The sequence below is a fragment of the Hypomesus transpacificus genome, chromosome 3 (assembly GCF_021917145.1).
Source record: "Hypomesus transpacificus isolate Combined female chromosome 3, fHypTra1, whole genome shotgun sequence".
In the NCBI taxonomy this organism is placed as follows: Eukaryota; Metazoa; Chordata; class Actinopteri; order Osmeriformes; family Osmeridae; genus Hypomesus; species Hypomesus transpacificus.
This window is the reverse complement of record NC_061062.1, coordinates 7,912,001-7,929,120: the sequence shown is the minus strand read 5'-3', so window position 1 is coordinate 7,929,120 and position 17,120 is coordinate 7,912,001. Positions and strand designations below refer to the sequence as shown.

The window sequence follows — 17,120 nt, the reverse complement described above, 5'->3', positions numbered from 1 at the left end:
GAGCTAAATAGAGACACATTGTTCGGCTGCCTAAGGGCTCTAATATTCACACACTACTGGGATATGTTTGTTTCAAAGCCCAGAGGACATCCTCAATGTGATTGTAGTTCTCTGCAGCCCAGTGAATATCACACCCCTTGCCTCGGGCTACCTTTGCTGTCTCTCTCTACATGTAACACTGAGGGGTTCTTACAGACTCACAGCCCAAGGTAATTAGAAAAAGAATCTTGCTTTTAACATGCACAAAAAGAGAGTTAAGACATTTTTGTAATGACGTCACGCTAGTCCTCTATGCCTCTAGTGCTTTTTCAGCTTGTGTTAATCCACATTTTTATCAACAACAGCGCTGACTGGCAATGTGATATATAATGTTTTTTTCATTGTTATTGCTTTCATCTTTCACAGTGTGCATCTTGCTGACACTTGCCACAAGCCGTGTTTTAATGGTGGTAGTTGAACAAAGATGAAGGGTGGGAGTTTATAGGAGTGCATGAACACGTATGCAGCTCAGGGTAAGCTCAGAGGGCTCATTACATGTCGAACTATGAACATCATGCTGTGTTATAGCGTACATCATTAGTGATGGCGACAGTGATATTGTTCATCTTCTTCTGTGTGGAAGTGCCTTAAGACCTTCCAAAGACAAGGTTCTGAATCTTTCCTCTTATGTTGTAAGAATATTTAATTCTTCTGTCAGCACAGATCTTTCCAGAACATCCCATTTAATTACAGGCGTTAAATGAAACTATTTACTGACGTTTTCCTCTCCAGAACACTGAGCACAGGTTTCTTAAGGTCTCAAATAAATAACATTTAGGCACTAGCAGTAGTCTCAAACATTTCAGCACTGACTGGCAAACTCTCTTCATCAGAAGGACATGTGGCCCATATCCAAGGGATGTTCTCTCTCTGTTGGACACTAAAGAGTGATTTTATTTGGACCATTTATGGTCAAAGCTAGTTTAGAAAGGTGACTTGAGTTGAATGCTTTAGGCAACAGATGTTCCACGCTTTCATGGACACACATGCTCATCACGAGTTACCATTAGCCTGTATATTGTGCTATTGATTCCATTCTCCCCAATCCCTAGCTCCTCCATACAGTCTGCCTGTATCATCCCCAAATTTCGAATGCTATGCAATGCAAAACGGTGTGGCTGTCACTGGATTTTTACTAATGCAATTTATAAAATCTTTTGGATACGTTTTCTCCAACCATGGTTTGCTTTTGTTCTTTATTACTGTCTCTGAAAGAGGGGATCCCTCAATGATTTGTTTCGTCCGAGATTCTCAGGGAGTTGTTCCTTGTCTTCTGAGACGGTTTAGGTTGGTTGTCAGCACTGATCTGGGGGCCTCTGTGAGGCCTTGTGAATCCATCTTTCTTTAGTTTCAATTTACATTCGATGCTACCTGCCTTGTTAATGTATGCACTTATGCCATGCTACTGCAGTTGCTTCAATGCAGGGATTTCAGACATATTTCTCTAGTGTAAGAAAGGGTCAATAAAATAGGTGTGGTGAACGTTTTAGAATAAGTGTAGGAAAACATCTTGTTTCTGTAGATGTTTTGATGGGCAGCATCACAGGTGCAATATATATACATTTTGTTTCTGCATTTGTGTGAAATTGCAAATGATTAAACTTAATGAAGGGTTGAAAATATACATGTTTACTTGGAATAATATCCAGTGGTTTCTGTATGAATATTGAACAGGTAATCATCATTATATGATTATAATTATTATAATTAATAAATTATATAATAACGTTTTGCTGTAACAATCGGAATTGTTGGTTTCATTTTGAATAATGGTAAGGTAAGACATTATGATCACAGAATGTATAACCAAGTAACAAGACACAGACCATTTTTCAACTTGCAATATGTTAACAACATTGACAGTGTTGATTAGCACATTATACTGTATACTTACAATTTATTGTCTTTTTGAAAATATACCCATAGATTTATTTTAAGAAAACATGTATACAACCTGTAATTTTGTATCACAACTTTATCACACATGTTGACATCCACTTCCCTGCACTACAAATAATTGAATTCATTTGATCCCTTAATTTTTTTTCTTTAACAATGAAAAGTATTCAACATAATGTTCCAATGCATCGCTTTAAATACCCAGAATCCCTTGGTGTCTTGGGTGAGCATCTGGACATACCAGCTTGAGATGCTGGGTTCAAAGAAAAATGACAGAGGGGAGAAAGCCTACACATAACTCAACACATAAGCTTATATTTATCTTGGTCCGAAGAGGACATTGGCAAGTAAATCTTTACCATTGTGTCTAGCCACTGACAAAATAATTTTATGTTACATCAAGGGATTTTCTGGCAGGAAAATCTGCCCATGATTGATAATGTCATCAAAAATGGGTTTAACATAAATCCTTTATAGTCTCAAGCTTTTCCAAAGTAATGCCAATATTTTGGATGCGACTGTTTCTTCAGCAAGAGGATAGCCTTGTGTTTCTGAGAAACCTTGCTTTCTGGTGTTCTTACCTTCACTATGTAAACGTTCCTTGAGTTGGCTAAGAGTCACTACTTACCTAATCTTAGGATCATTCAAAGGGTAGTGATAACTTAGTTGGGGGAGAGAATAGTTATACAGAAGGTCTCTTCAACACTGTTATAAGAGATTTGAACTTTCTTACAAACATATATAATACTCCATTTTACTCAACAGACAACACTGTTGTTACAATGACTTCAACAAATACAAAGACCTGTAAAATGACTAGTCCCTATTATCCTTTATGATTGCCCTTTCCTACAATAAAGGCAACACACACACACACATTCCATTCTGCTGCTCAGATGGTTATTCGACACAACTGAGTTCTGGCATGGCGTAGTGACGATTGCTCCACTGTCACCTTAGCTTCTACCTGTCACTTCCCGAGACCTCCTGCCTCACCTTGATGCGAAGGTAAGTCAGCAGCATAATCACTTAACATCATCAACTGTAACACATGCCCCGCATAGCATTCTCATATTGATATGTCAGTTGGTTATAGTACTATATCCAGTTTGTATGATAACATCATTTATATAAACACATCCACAGTATCATAGATCACGTTATATTCACATGTCCACTGTGTCAACACCACCACCATTATCCACTATATCGGTACATCACTTTCAGTTTCACAAATCCACTGTGTCATACTGGGAAATTAATTATATTGATATGTGCACTGGGATCTTCTATCACTGCCATATGAATTGACCCTGTGATGTGAAGTCAAATCATTTTCATGTTTACCCTCCTTGGTCCACTCGTTTCGGTCGCTTCAGCAGCTGCTCCGTTTGATTTGCGGGGAACATACTCAATGTCAAAGTTGCTCTTGTGCCGACCTTTACCACGGCTCCAGGCAAACAGGAGCAGGAAGCAGAAGATGACCACACCCAAGAAAGAAAGACAGCCCATCGCTGTAGATATAATGATGGTCTTCAGGTCTATGGGAACCGTCATATTATACAAGACAGTTCCGTTACTCCAAGTACTGTTGGAGTCTGTGAGATAGTTGGAGCTCCGATTCGTGTAGAGTGACCTGTCACTGATACCCAGGCTTTTCACTGCCAGTGAGGCTGACAGAGTGGCATTGCCCGCCGCATTGCTGGCAATGCATAGATAAACGCCACTGTCGTGCAGCTCCGCCATTTTGATTTCCAGGGTTCCGTCCGCCAGAACCTTCACTCTGCCGGTGTTCCTGGCAGTGACGAAACGTCTGTGGGGGGTTACCCAGGCCACAGAGGGTTGTGGTGCCCCCTCAGAAAAGCAGGTTAGATGGACGGGCTGCCCCTCGTCAGCAAGCAGAAGCTGAGTGGTGTTGGGCCCAATCCTGGGCTTTGTGCAGGTAACATATTGTGAAATGAGAGGCTCCTTAAGATCCCTCAGGGGTTTCCCTCGGAGGTGCTCAGGAGCACTGCATTCGGGCTGGACACCCCCAAGCTGCAGCAAGGGTGGCTTTTGTTCGTTCAGTAACCACAGGAGACGGCAATCGCACACTAGCGGGTTGCTCCCCAGATTTAGCATCCGCAGATTTTCGGGCGAACCCAACACACTCTTCTCCAAAGAATCCAGCTGGTTTTGCGACATGTCTAGTACCCGCAGAGCACTGAGACCCAGAAAGGCCATGGGATCGATGTAGGCCAGCTGGGCTCCCCGCAGATACAACTCCTGCAATCGTGGAAGCTGGCCAAGTTCCCCATACTGAATGTATTGGATGCGACAGTATGATAGGTTGAGGTGTGTGAGGTAGGGAAGGTTGCGCAGCGCGGGACCAGGGAAGGCAGACAGGTTGGTGTGGGTGATGAACAAAGTGGTGAGGTTGAGGCCATGCAGCGTGAGAGGCGGAATGGTATCCAACCATTGCCAGTGGCTGATCTCCAGGTGGCGTAGCCGCACAAGCCTCTTGAAGGAGTACGGTTTGAAGACACCAATGCTGAGATGGCACATGCGGAGCTCCACCAGGTTGTGAAGGTGCGTGAGAGCGTCAGTGGGCACCACGGTTAAGTTGGAACGCTCCAGCGTCAGGCTTCGCAGTCCCAGCAGACCATTGAAGGCACGCTGGGAGATAAAGACGAGCTCATTGTCGCCCACTTCTAGGGAGGTTAGCTGACGCAGGTCCTGGAAGCCGTGGTCCAGCAGAACCACCAGGCGGTTGTGGCTGAGGTCAAGAGTGGTGAGATTCCCCAGGCCTGAGAGCACTCCAGGGGGGACAAGTGTCAGGAGGTTGCTGCGGAGGGTAAGTGAGCGCAGACACGTCTGCCAGCGGAAAGCACCGGGCTCCACCACACTGATGAGATTGTCACTAAGGTTCAGTTCCTCCAGGTGAAGGAAAGACGAGAAGTTGTCTGGGGTTATGATCCGCAGCTTATTCTTGCTTAAGTCCAGGACACGGGTTTCAATAGGAATGCCTTCAGGGATGGTGGGCAGGCGCTTGCGGTGGCAGCTGACAGACTTAGTCTGTGGGGAGCAGTCACAGCGGGCAGGGCAACCCAGGGCGGAGCGGGCCAGCAAAAGGGCCAGAGCCCCACCCAGAAGAAGATGGCAGCAGTACAGGGCTAGGCGTTGCATGACTTTTTACCCACGATGCCCTCCGTCACAACACAACTTCTTACTTGTCCAGAGATCCATCACGGTAGAACACTAAAAAGAGATAAGTCAAACCAAGAGAGATTTGTGAAAAAACACATATTGCCTGTTCAATTAGCACAATTTGTTCTATGTAGCTTGGCTATAAAAAATACTCATTCCCTTGATACTTCTCCAACTTTCCTAATTATTCACCTATTCATCCTCTGATTTCCCCCCTTAATCAATCCTCCATTTTCTCAAACTTTCAATAGTCTTCTTCTGCAATGACTGCCAAATGCCTGGAAATGTAAATAGAATTAAATTACATTATGTAATAGAATAGCTTGATTTTAGAAGCTATGAAATGTGAAAACTCATCATTATCATCAAAGTTGAAGAGCAATGGGGTGTTTTGAGGGTAATTGAAAAAGAGGTTCCGTGCCAGAAGGATGGACCCTAATTCCAGCAAGGTGAAAAGAAAGGAAGGTTGTATTCCCTCTGGATATGTAAAACAAAGTCAGTAAACAGGGGGAGTGACTAGGTAGACTGGGAAGGAAGAGGATGGTTATTGAACCAAGGGATTCTAATACCATGAAAACCACACCTTGCACACAGAATGGATGGAAGTACCCCTAAAGGCAACAGGTTGTTAATTGGCTTGGAATATTCAAATGAGTAGATAAAACATGGTCCTTGATAGGCTAGTCACTTAAACATCTATACATTATTTGAATCATGCCACTACATTCTACACTTAACTTGAAACATACCTAAGAAATAAACGTTGTTCATGCTAAATTAGCATGTTATTGGGTGGCTGCCGAGCACTGGCTGCAGCAACTGGTGGACTGGTTGTAATAGACTGTTATCCATTGCAATAACTGCAAAATCCTGCCAATTTAAGCAGATGATTTGTACACGCTGCAGATATATGCCTTACTCCGCTGCTAAGGTGAGTGATACATTTACTAAATAGATGCAACCAACAGACACGGAAATGCACACACATGCTCGTACACACACACACACACACACACACAAAGCACTCACCCCACTGAGTCTGAGAGACTCCCGAGCTTTACTCTGCGCATCTTCTCCACCATCTCTCTCTCTCTCTTTCTCTCTCGACTATTCTATTGCTCTCTTATCTCCCCGTTCTCCTTCTCACACATCTTCTTCACTCCTCTTCTCTAGTCGTCATTGGCTTGGCAGAAGCCCCATTCGCTCCATGCTCTATTCCCTGCAGGCTGTGTTTTTATCGATCGAGACACAGACACATCAGATGCCTGGAATGTAGCCTTTTACAAAGAGCAGGCAGTTGCCACAGCAACCACAAACCCTCCCTCCCATCCGCTCTATGTGGTCTGCCAATCAAATTAATGAAAAAGAGAAAAAAGGGAGAGGAGGGCCACGTGTTTAATATTCTCTTGGTCTACACACGCAGCGAAAAAGACGGATTGAATATATTTGGGATTTCTACCTTCATTAGTGCACAGGCATTTAGAGTGTCTCAAAACTGTCAAGTCTGCCTGGTTCCCTGTTCATCAATTGCGGTTAAGTATCTCTCTCTGCCTATATGTCTTTTCTCATTTTTCTCATCACACACCTTACTAACATATGTGTCTGATTGTAATGATGACACTGGAATACTTTTACAATAATAAATAATTCATTTTTGAGGCTGTGTGTCTCTTTTTTGTGATCTGTCTAGTGACCTATGCATGTTTGTAAAGCTTTCTCTTGGAAATCGCTTTGGATAAAAGCGTCTGCTAAATTAATAAATGTCTACCTGTCCTTGGTAGTTCATTTACATTTAGTAGATGCTCTTATCCAGAGCGACTTACAGCAAGTACAGGGAGATTCTCCCCAAGGCAAGTACAGCCAGGAATCGAACCAACAACCTTCTGATTAATAGCCTCACTCCCTAACCGCTCAGCCATCTGACCCCAGTTCAGGTGATTTGTCTACCTGTCATTGGTAGTTCAGGTGATCTGTCCGCCTCTCATTGGTAGTTAAGGTTGTCTGTCAGTATTTTTGGTCATTCGGAAAATATATGTCGGTCAATCAGGCCTCTCTTTAGCACTGTATGACAACCTGCTTGCTCGGGTGTGCTCTGGTTTAGAGCATCTGGTAACCGTTATTGATCCCATCAAACTCATAATCTCTTGGGGCTAATGTAATTGTTGGGATGTGGGCAACATAGAATCCCAGAGAATGCAAGCCTAGAATGAGAGGGGTGAAGGGTCATTTGGATGGGCAGCCTACAGGGATAGCTTTGGGGGATTATGTTAAGAATTGGATTAGGTGGAGCGAAACTGTAGAAAATCTCACGGGTGAATGAGAGCCTAAAGGAGATGCATGAGTCACTGTGAAAACGAGAGGAAGTAACAGAGAGAGATGGGGGAAGAGAGACCAAGAGTAAAATACAAGATAAACTGGAAAGCCTGTTTTACACTAGTTATGGCTTTTTTGCCTGCTGAGTTGCAACCTCAAATGTTCTAATACAATTCTTTACAATATCATGAAACATTCATCATAAGTTGTCTGAAAGGAACTTGGATGCATGATTAGATTAAATGGTATATTGTTCTTTTAAATACAAAACATAAATTAAGCAGCTATCTAAACTCAAAGCAATGTCAACTTTGTACTTTTCTACTCTTCACCCCTAATTTACAGAATTTATAAATTCACATCCACTTCCTTTCAAATTCTGTTGAAACGAAAATAATTACTGTCTTTGTTTCCAAAGCAGGGATAGGAATTCCTAACACAAACAAAATTGAAGACTTAGACACCAATTGGCTCATTAAAATTAATTTAAAAAATTGCTGTTGTAAATTGATTTCAATATAAAAAAATGTTTTATCACAATTGTTGGTATCAATGCAACTTGTGTCACTATTCACTTTGCCCAAGAATATGGATTGAACCTGTGCTCCAAGAGTAGCTGTACCTGCAAGTCATGGGAACGCTAATTTGAATAATTAACATTATATTTGAATTTATATTTCATCGTTCACTAGTACTTAGTTTTATGTTTACATCATTAAACCAATGGCTTATCCCCAAAAAAGTGACATTCAGATGTAGAAGTACATGTACAAAGTACTGCAAAAAACAAGGGTTAGAAGAGCATCAGTATAACAGTATTTCAGTAAGCATTCCTATTGGCCACAACCATGCCCCAGTGCTTCCCTTGTGTTTTCCCTGTGTTCCCTGTCACTCTCTGTGTGCATGTGGCGTGGGTTGTGTCTGTCTCTGCCACTCACTCCTGGTTCCTAGCAACAACACACCTGTGTGTCATATGTACTCACACAGCTGTTGTCCATTGTCATCCTCCTCCCATGTGTATGTACAACAATTTCCCTAAAGTGATTTATAAACACTATCATAAAGTCAGCAGTGTCTGTCGTGTTAACTAAAGTTCAAAAGTTCACCTTTTATGTACGTATACTACAGTATATAGCTGCATGGATAATATATGTATTATACATGAGAATACACATATATGCATTTAGCACAGCAATGTGCGCGCAGCCCATAACATATTCTGCATGGTAACACACATTTGCTTGACTGACCTGAAATATAAGTAATTAGGCTATCCACGATAACTGCTTGATGTAACTTTTTCTGTTCCCCTGTTGTTGTATGTACGGATATACAGTATATGCAACCGCAGCCAATTATAAAAATATGTGGTTGTCACTATGACGTTGCAGTTTGTAACACTAGTAGACATATAGTATAGTATTGTACATGTTTAGGTGGGGCTACAAAGTTCTGTTGTGTTCCATGCTATTCTTTTCTTGAATGGGACATCGGCTATGGGCTGTACATTGTTGATGAATAAGTATGTAAAGTAGCCTACATGTTTTTTTTAACTGCTGTATAGCAGTCGTGCAAAACTATGCGATTGCATTTTGAACACCAATGTACTCTCCAGCAGAGCGCAAATGTCAGTCCAGCTATCAGAAGGCTGTTGAGATTTCACAGTTGAACTGTGTGTTTCCCTGCTAATTAGTGCTTGTGCATGCTGAACTTTGCCAATTAAGCAGCTCCTTTCTGCACCAGTGGACCTGTTTTCCTCTGGAGCAATGATTTGAAGAGCCATTGACAGCTTCCTTCTTGAGTCGCATGTCTTCCAAGGTCTGTTGTGGCAAACAAGATTTGTTGTTGCTATGTTGACCATAGCTTTTGAACAAGAAGGAACGACAAAAGCATTTGTGGTTCATTGACTATTTAAGAGGTGGAGTAGAATGTTTCATGGGAATCTTCCCTGTGTTTTTAACACTAAGATAAAAAGGTGTATTTTTCTTTTTAAAACTATGTTATGCTCATGTCCGGTCAATCATTCTGTAATAATGATGTGTATGACAATACGATATTAAACATTATGCAGGACGACATATCATTTATATATAAAAGATAATCAGCCTCTTTTAGCATGATGGCTGATCCAAACAGCAACTAAGTAAAACATAAAATCTTGTCTTGTTTTGATGCCTGCTGGAAAGATTGAATTACCTTTTTTCCATTTCATTATCTATTTTTGCTACGGCAGGTATTCATAAAAGTTTCCATTTAATTTTAACCAGTATTATATTTTCTTATCAATCTTAGCAAGTGTTTTGTAGAATCCTGCCCCCATCTCCATTTGTTGTTGTCTATAAATCAAGTATAACTTAAAAGACACTTGCACATACTATTTCTCTCTAACTAAATGTATCTCTCTCTTGCATTTTCATGGCATACACCATCATTTATTTACAAATGTGTTTGTACCCTAACCCTGCCCAACCTTAAGCCTCGTGGAAGACAAGGAAAAAGTCCCCATGAAACTCATTGAGATGCTTTTACAAATGGCATGGTAATCATCAACACATGAACTAATGGTATTAGTTCATATGGTTAACTAACGGCATTAGTTCTCATAGTAGCCTGATATTGATAGGAATTGATCCATTATGGCGGATTGAATTAATAGTAAACCATGTGTGACTGAATCTATCTATCTATGAAGCTATGTATGAATACATAACTTAGTTCCTTCTGAATTATGTATGAACTTGTTGTTAGGATATTCATGCATTAGTTGAAGCATTAATGAATGCACCATTATTGTAAAGTGTTACTTACTTTGTTCTCTTGTTATCAACAATTTTATAGTTGCCAGAAAACTCCAGGGAGACATTTGTACTGTCCTAGTTGAGGCCTGTTGCAATTATGTGGTGCCATATTGATCCAATGTATTGACTGAGTCCCAAGTTTTGAAAGTCAGCTGAGGAATCTTGGTATTTCATCAAAAATTAGAGCAGAAGAAAATATTTTAATAAGTCAGAAAATATTATTAGTTTTACACCCTATATTGACAGTAATTGCTACCATGGTTAGAATGTAAATTTTTTACAGGTGTATGGTTCACTATATGAGTCGTTTTAAGAGGTGAATCTTTTACATGGGCATTGTAGGCCACAGCCCATTTAGGGGTCCCCGAGGGCTGAAAAACTACCATATTAGCTAGCTAAGAGTGACAAACTTGCATTATATCCATAACATTCTCTAATTTTGAATTGAAAGTCTCACATCTAATAAATTATCAAATAGACAATGACAACAGATTAGCAAATTAGATTAGTTGGAGCAAACAAAAGTGTTTGTTGATCTTTAAAGTATTAACTGGGAGTGGGGCCTCCCACATTGTTCTATCCACTGCCAGCATCTTTCCTCCAGGATTTTGGCTTAGGAAAGGAAAAATGACAAAATTCCCCATTTCGTACCTTAATGACCTTCTTCAAGTAGCGATCAGTTGCAATGGTAGGATTGGTCAAGGCCATTTTGGAGAGGGGTTTTGCGAAAGGTCAATTGTTTCAGTTGACAATATAGTTGACACAACTGTTCAGATAGTGTTTATGGCCACATAAATAAAGACACAATCAATAGATCAATGCACGAATTCAAGAAGGATTATCAGGTGTACGTGCTCCAGTGAGGCAGCCAAAATCAGATTTTTCTTCATATCTCTATGACAAACGTATGTGGTTTAAATTGTCTTTCTGATGTGTACTGCGTCACATAACAGCCTATTTTGTCTTCTTGCTTTCTAACTGTTTGGTACTTGGATATGTGGCTATTGATGTAATTCACTATTAAGGTTTATAAAATAACATAACACTTTAAGCAGGAAAGGGGCTTTGAGGACAGTGTTCATCGTCACAACAACTTCTGTATGTTGGTACTATCTCCTTATGGATGACTAGCCCTACTTCATGACTCTGTATTCCTGAGGAGAGCCAGTTAACGTCCCCTCTTCTGACGTCTGATGCATACCAGGGGGATTAAGCAGGGTTCTCTGGCTCTGAATGGTGTCTGAGGATTAGCACTCTCCCGTCACCAAATCATTCTGGGGGATTAGTAGTCTCTACTGTCACTCACAGAATTTGTTGCACTGTAAAAAAAATATATACATACACATACAAGGTTTTTGTCAGTGACTTAGGTTCTTACTAAAAAGCTTATTAAGGTTTTCTGTTCATCAAGCAGACATAAAAACATAGGTGATTAAAATGTTTTAATAATTTGTAAAGTTCTGCATTATAACACAGAAACAACAGATTGGAGCAGAACAGCCCCAGAACCCCCAAACTATTTTTATCAGTCTATGAAATCATCAGTCAGACTACTAACACCACTCAAGATGTGCAGTTCATACATTTGTCAGAATATCATGTTTTTAAGTTAATTGTAATGCAAGTATGAGTTAAAACTGTACAGCATGACAGCTACTAAATTTAAATTTGGAAAGATAGTTACACACTGATACATGGGACTGGTTTGCAAATGAATCCCCCAAGTAGCTGACAAGCCTAGTGATGATGTGAAATGCTAACACTTTTCACAAGATTAGGGAAAAGTCCACACACTTGCAACATTCCCTCATCAAATTGTCTATGTCCCAACGGCAACTCTTGACTCATTCAACTCAGTCTTACTGTGAAATTCATAAATATTTATTTTGGCAGAGCTATCTTTCTAAGGAACCTTCTTCTGTTCTCATAGGTTCTCTCTTGTCAAATAATATTTTTCCCCCCAACTTGTCTCTCATTAAATGTATTCTCAGTTCTCTAAAAAACACCTTTAACTTTAGAAAACGTATTTCTACTTAGTTTCTTATTGTTAAACATAAAAATTTGATTTGCATTGCTATCATTCCTCTTTATTTCTTAGCACACCTTCATTTTGCAGATAATCTTCAAAATGAAGACAACCAAAGCTACCAAACCTCAAATGAGCAATCATTAAGCCAAAACTCAAACCGATCTGTTGATACAGACAAATTACAGTCTTAAATGCGAAAATATACAATATACATTGCATGTAGATACGCACTGCCCTTGATACATTTTCAAACAGCAAATAATGAAAAAAAGCTAATATTCATGATAGGGTATGTAAACTCTCTAGTGCAGCATGGTGTAGCCTACTCATCCTTAATGACACTGAAGCTGTGGCTTTGGCTTTCATCTTCCCCAAGGCCATCTGCAAGGAGTGTGCTGTTGGACAGGTCAGTCCAGGCCGTGACATCCACAGAACAGATGCAGCTGCTGTCACTCCCACGGCTGCCCCCCCCCCCCCCCCCCCCCCCCGTTTGAGCTTTCATGTTTCTCCCTGCCCCAGTCTTCCCCTGTGCCTGATTACCTGGACCTGTGTCTTGTTGAGTGTGTGAGGCCTTGTCCTTAAAAGATTAATGTCAGTTTGTACATAATAATAAATAAATAAACATTGAGGTGACATACGTTTTACTCATGCGCAGTACAGAGACGTGTTTTTAGATTTTTCCTTGTGGAAGACTTTTGGAAAATGCTTGAAAACATGTTGACGGGAGAGTGTTTTATCTCACTGATATTTGAGTTGCCCTCTGAGGTCTGAAGTCTGCTATTTTATTCCTCCAATGACTGGACATTTGCAACAGGTTGATGGGCAACAGGAGTCTCTGTGCTCTGATCCTGAGGTAGTGTTTGACCCCGGTTTCCCCCCGATTAAGTTTTCCTTTTATTATTGCCATTGTTAATTTTCATTAACTATAAAAACAAGCACACCTAAAGATCTTAGCCAGCTGGGTAAAAGGGTCAGCAAATATATTGAGACTCATAAGGGAAAAAAAGAAGAAAAAATGTATTAAGTCTCAACTTTGTGAATTTTGAATTCTAAATCTCTGCATAGTTACTTTACATTTTGCATAATTGGTCACTCGATTGGTTAAAGGCACCAGCTTGCTCAATATGAAGTTATTCTGGTCTCAGTGGGTTCCCGATAATATGTGAGAGCAAGATATCAAATTCTTTACATTAACATGGAGCGTTAGACGATACACCAGCAGCTTAGCTATTACCATGGAGCGTTAGACGATACACTAGCACCTTAGCTATTACCATGGAGCGTTAGAAGATACACTAGCACCTTAGCTGTTACCATGGAGCGTTGAACGATACACCAGCATCTTAGCTGTTACCATGAAGCATTAGATGATACACCAGTACCTTGGCTGTTACCATGGAACATTAGACAATACCGTGCAGCCTTTGTGGTTTCTTTTTCGCGGCCTTAGTGTTTTCAGTCGCTGCCCTTAGAAATACATAAGTCAGGTACGTTTTTATTCATTATCAAACACCTGTGGCATAGAATCTTTTTCATGGAATCTACATGGAAACCACATTTTAAGCTGTGTTGGTCATGTGTGTTAGATTCTTTGCAGGTTACTGATATTCTGTGGCAGCCGAATCATGAAAACTACCGGAGAAGAAATGCAGACACCATGACGCCAGCAACAAACAGTAGATAGACCAGTGTGATATAAGAATAACTACCCCCTTCCTGGTTCTGCCTCTGAATGGTCATAATTCTTGAATTGATCCAATCCACACCTGCTCATGTCTGTGTATATAGTAAAGGATGTGTGTGAGGTAGACATGTATGTAAATGTAGGCCCTTTGAGGGCATAAGTTAAATACTGTTCATATCTGCATAACAGTGCTGAATCTAGAACCCTGTTCCTATCGCAGACAGATGGGGGAACCTTGAGTTTGTTGAATCAAACGCCCACGGAAAGTACATCTGCAATGCTAATCATCCACAACTAAGGACACGACAGAGGAACCTCACCTTCCCTACAAACTGCAAATACTGTCACTAATAACAATCAAACACTCTGGCTTAATTTAAGGGTAATAGCTACATTGGGTAAGCTTAAAACGCTGCAACTTCCTTGCATCTATATTTCGTAAACAAGAGAAGAGAGAGGGAAACATTAAACTCTGCAGGCTTTTATCACAATTTGCATCTATCTGCCACTCCCTGGGGTTCAGCTCATATCCTCCTCCTCACTGTGGCGTCTATAAAGCCTCACATGCATTGTGAATTGTTTCTTTTTTAATGGATGGATAGAGATGGACAGGTGCATGAGAGGAAGAGATAACAATATCTGTCAAAAGAGAGGCAGAAAACAATATGCCCCCCCCCCTCGTTTACTTCTCAGATTCCCTTCCCCCTCTAAGGAGACAGTTCTCTCCTCTCTGCTCCTCACTGTCTCAAGGGAGAAAACACACCCCTGACAGGTTGCCTTGGAAACACCTTACACACACATACACACGCACTACACAGTCATGCCTGCACGGCTGCCGTGGTAACGCTTTTTACTGGTTATTCATACTCTCTTCTCCATTAGCTTGTCGATAGCAGACATATAAAGTTGGCAAGCCATGGCTGGAGACCTCGTCAGGAGCTCATTTATAATTCAGTTCGATATCTCATGTTTAAGGTCAAGAGAGAACGGTGTGAGGTTTTCACAAGTTATCCTCTGCATGAAGACCTATGGCCATTTAGAATCTCACCTCATACTATATTTACAGTAGGTACACAGGAGACCTTGTCCACACAAAATAACGAGCAGAAAATGTACTTGGCTAATCTTCTGATGTTTGATGTACCTGCTTTTAAATCTATTTAATCTGACACTCTCATCAATACGTTTATTGCCTCTTTGTCCAGATAATCATCAATAACCCAATGGATCACAACACAAAGGATTGTTTTTCTTCAGAAACTATACCATTTGTTAAGTAAGTCAATGTACTTACATTTATTAGGTCATAAATCATTCCATCTTTATTCAAATATTATCATTATATTCCAACATTTAAAAAACGTTTTATTCACACACAACTCCTTTTTATGCATAACTTGAATTTCACAACATTCACACTCTCATTCAGTCTCCCTTACTGCCTACAGTTTACGCAAAGTATTGACCCTCATTTAATGTAACAGGGGTGACTGGCACTGGCCCATAATCTAATACATCACTCACAGAACAAGACTACGCCTATTCAGCACCCCCCATCACCCACCCCCACCCCACAACAGACGATGACGATGATGATGAAATCACCCACCCACAAAGTACTTATACGCCGGAGACGACAACAGACTGATTAAATTGATGTGCCTTTTAAATGTTATTTTTGGTTTACGGTCTGTCAGTAACAGATTAACAACAATTGTACAGCTGGCTTTCCTTCCCCTCGTCCGAACAAGAAAAAAAAATATATAATCTTGCCTCCGTACACTCAGTGACAACTACGGCATAAATGGTTCTTACCTTTTAAGTGTTGCTGCCAATTCCCAAATCCATACTCTGATTTATCTCACTGAGAGGGCACCCTGCCGAGCTGGCACTTACACATGCGCGCACAGCTGTACACACACACACTTTGACGCTCATACACAGCCTCCGAGTGCCCGCTCAATCCTCTTTGTGTCATCCATCCACTCTGCCCTTCATGGAAACAATATCCTTTTATCTCCTTCTCTTTGATTACTGCACATCTCATCGCAAGGGTCGCACTGTCCTGTCTCCGCTCGTTCAACGAGACACCGCCGAACCCCGGGGTGAGACAGGATTTAGGGCAGTGATCGAGAGGAGGATAAGCGGAGATGAGGAAGCAGAAAGAGCACATATGAAGAAAAAAAGAGAGGGTTTCTTTACTGGTGTGAGCTCCTTGGTTGAGACGCAGTCGAGGTTCAGTTCAGCTCCCTCCTCTCTTTCTTCAGATCCTCCCCCCTCCTTACTTTCCTCTTGCTCATCACCTGTGAGCTGATCAAGCTTAGTCCAACCTCACAGCTCTGAATGGGTAAAACAAAATCCACAAGGAGGTTTTTTCGGTCCCTCCCACCCTGGCTCTTTCTCTTCTCCCCTCACTTTATTTGACAACTTCCTTTATGACACATGTTCAGCAGGCCCCTTTATAATTGTACACCTTTTGCACTCAGTCATATTTTTGTCTTTCATGTGTATTTTCCTCTGACATGCTCCCTTCTATCTTTTGGGACACCTGGCAGCTTGCGCAGATACCAGAATGAGAGTGCCACAGGGAGGTGTTAAAGCAACAGTATTGTATCAGCTACATTAACATTTACCTGTGGGGTTGGTGTCTCAGTGGATTTTATTTGTATCTTGCAAGCCTAGAACATAGCTATCCTTATTTGGGCTGACAGTCTGCTTGCTGCCTTCTCATGAGGCAGCTGACACAGAAGACTGAGGAAGAAGACCAAAATAGAAAGAGCAGAGCAACGCTGGTGCGTGTGAACTGTGAGATCACACAACAAACTAAATGATTACTCTACAGTTTAATTTATTAGTACATTCATATCATATTTATGTATATACATCAAACAGACTTTAGTAAATACATTTATATACAATCCAGTACCCTAAAGACTCGATTTCCATTACATTTCCTGTGACGCGTATTTTCAGTTTGCTGGCTGTTGGTTTAATGCTTAAGTCGGTCATTTATGTCAGGGAAATGGCACTATTCTGCAAACCAGTTGTCTTTTCTGTGTTTCATCAGAAACATTAAGAAAACAAACGTTGATTAAGATCTGTATTTTACTATTTTAAAAATTACAATTTATGGATGACACACAGAAGTCCTTAATGTCACAAAAATATTAAC

The 17,120-nt window shown here is 40.8% G+C and overlaps 1 protein-coding gene across 1 annotated transcript; it reads right to left on the bottom strand.

Moving 5' to 3' along the window:
* Positions 1 to 1,989: 1,989 nt before the first annotated feature.
* On the bottom strand, positions 1,990 to 16,261 carry lingo2b (leucine rich repeat and Ig domain containing 2b). The gene is made up of 2 exons (XM_047016738.1): positions 15,764 to 16,261; positions 1,990 to 5,175 (listed from the first exon to the last, which is right to left on the bottom strand). Exon 2 carries the CDS (start codon positions 5,101 to 5,103, stop codon positions 3,265 to 3,267), a length of 1,839 nt encoding a protein of 612 aa, XP_046872694.1. The 5' UTR covers positions 5,104 to 5,175; positions 15,764 to 16,261; the 3' UTR covers positions 1,990 to 3,264.
* Positions 16,262 to 17,120: the final 859 nt, after the last annotated feature.

What these genes read in the sequence shown, in the direction of transcription:
- lingo2b (XM_047016738.1), bottom strand. Translation starts at nt 5,103, where the DNA reads ATGCAACGCCTAGCCCTGTACTGCTGCCATCTTCTTCTGGGTGGGGCT.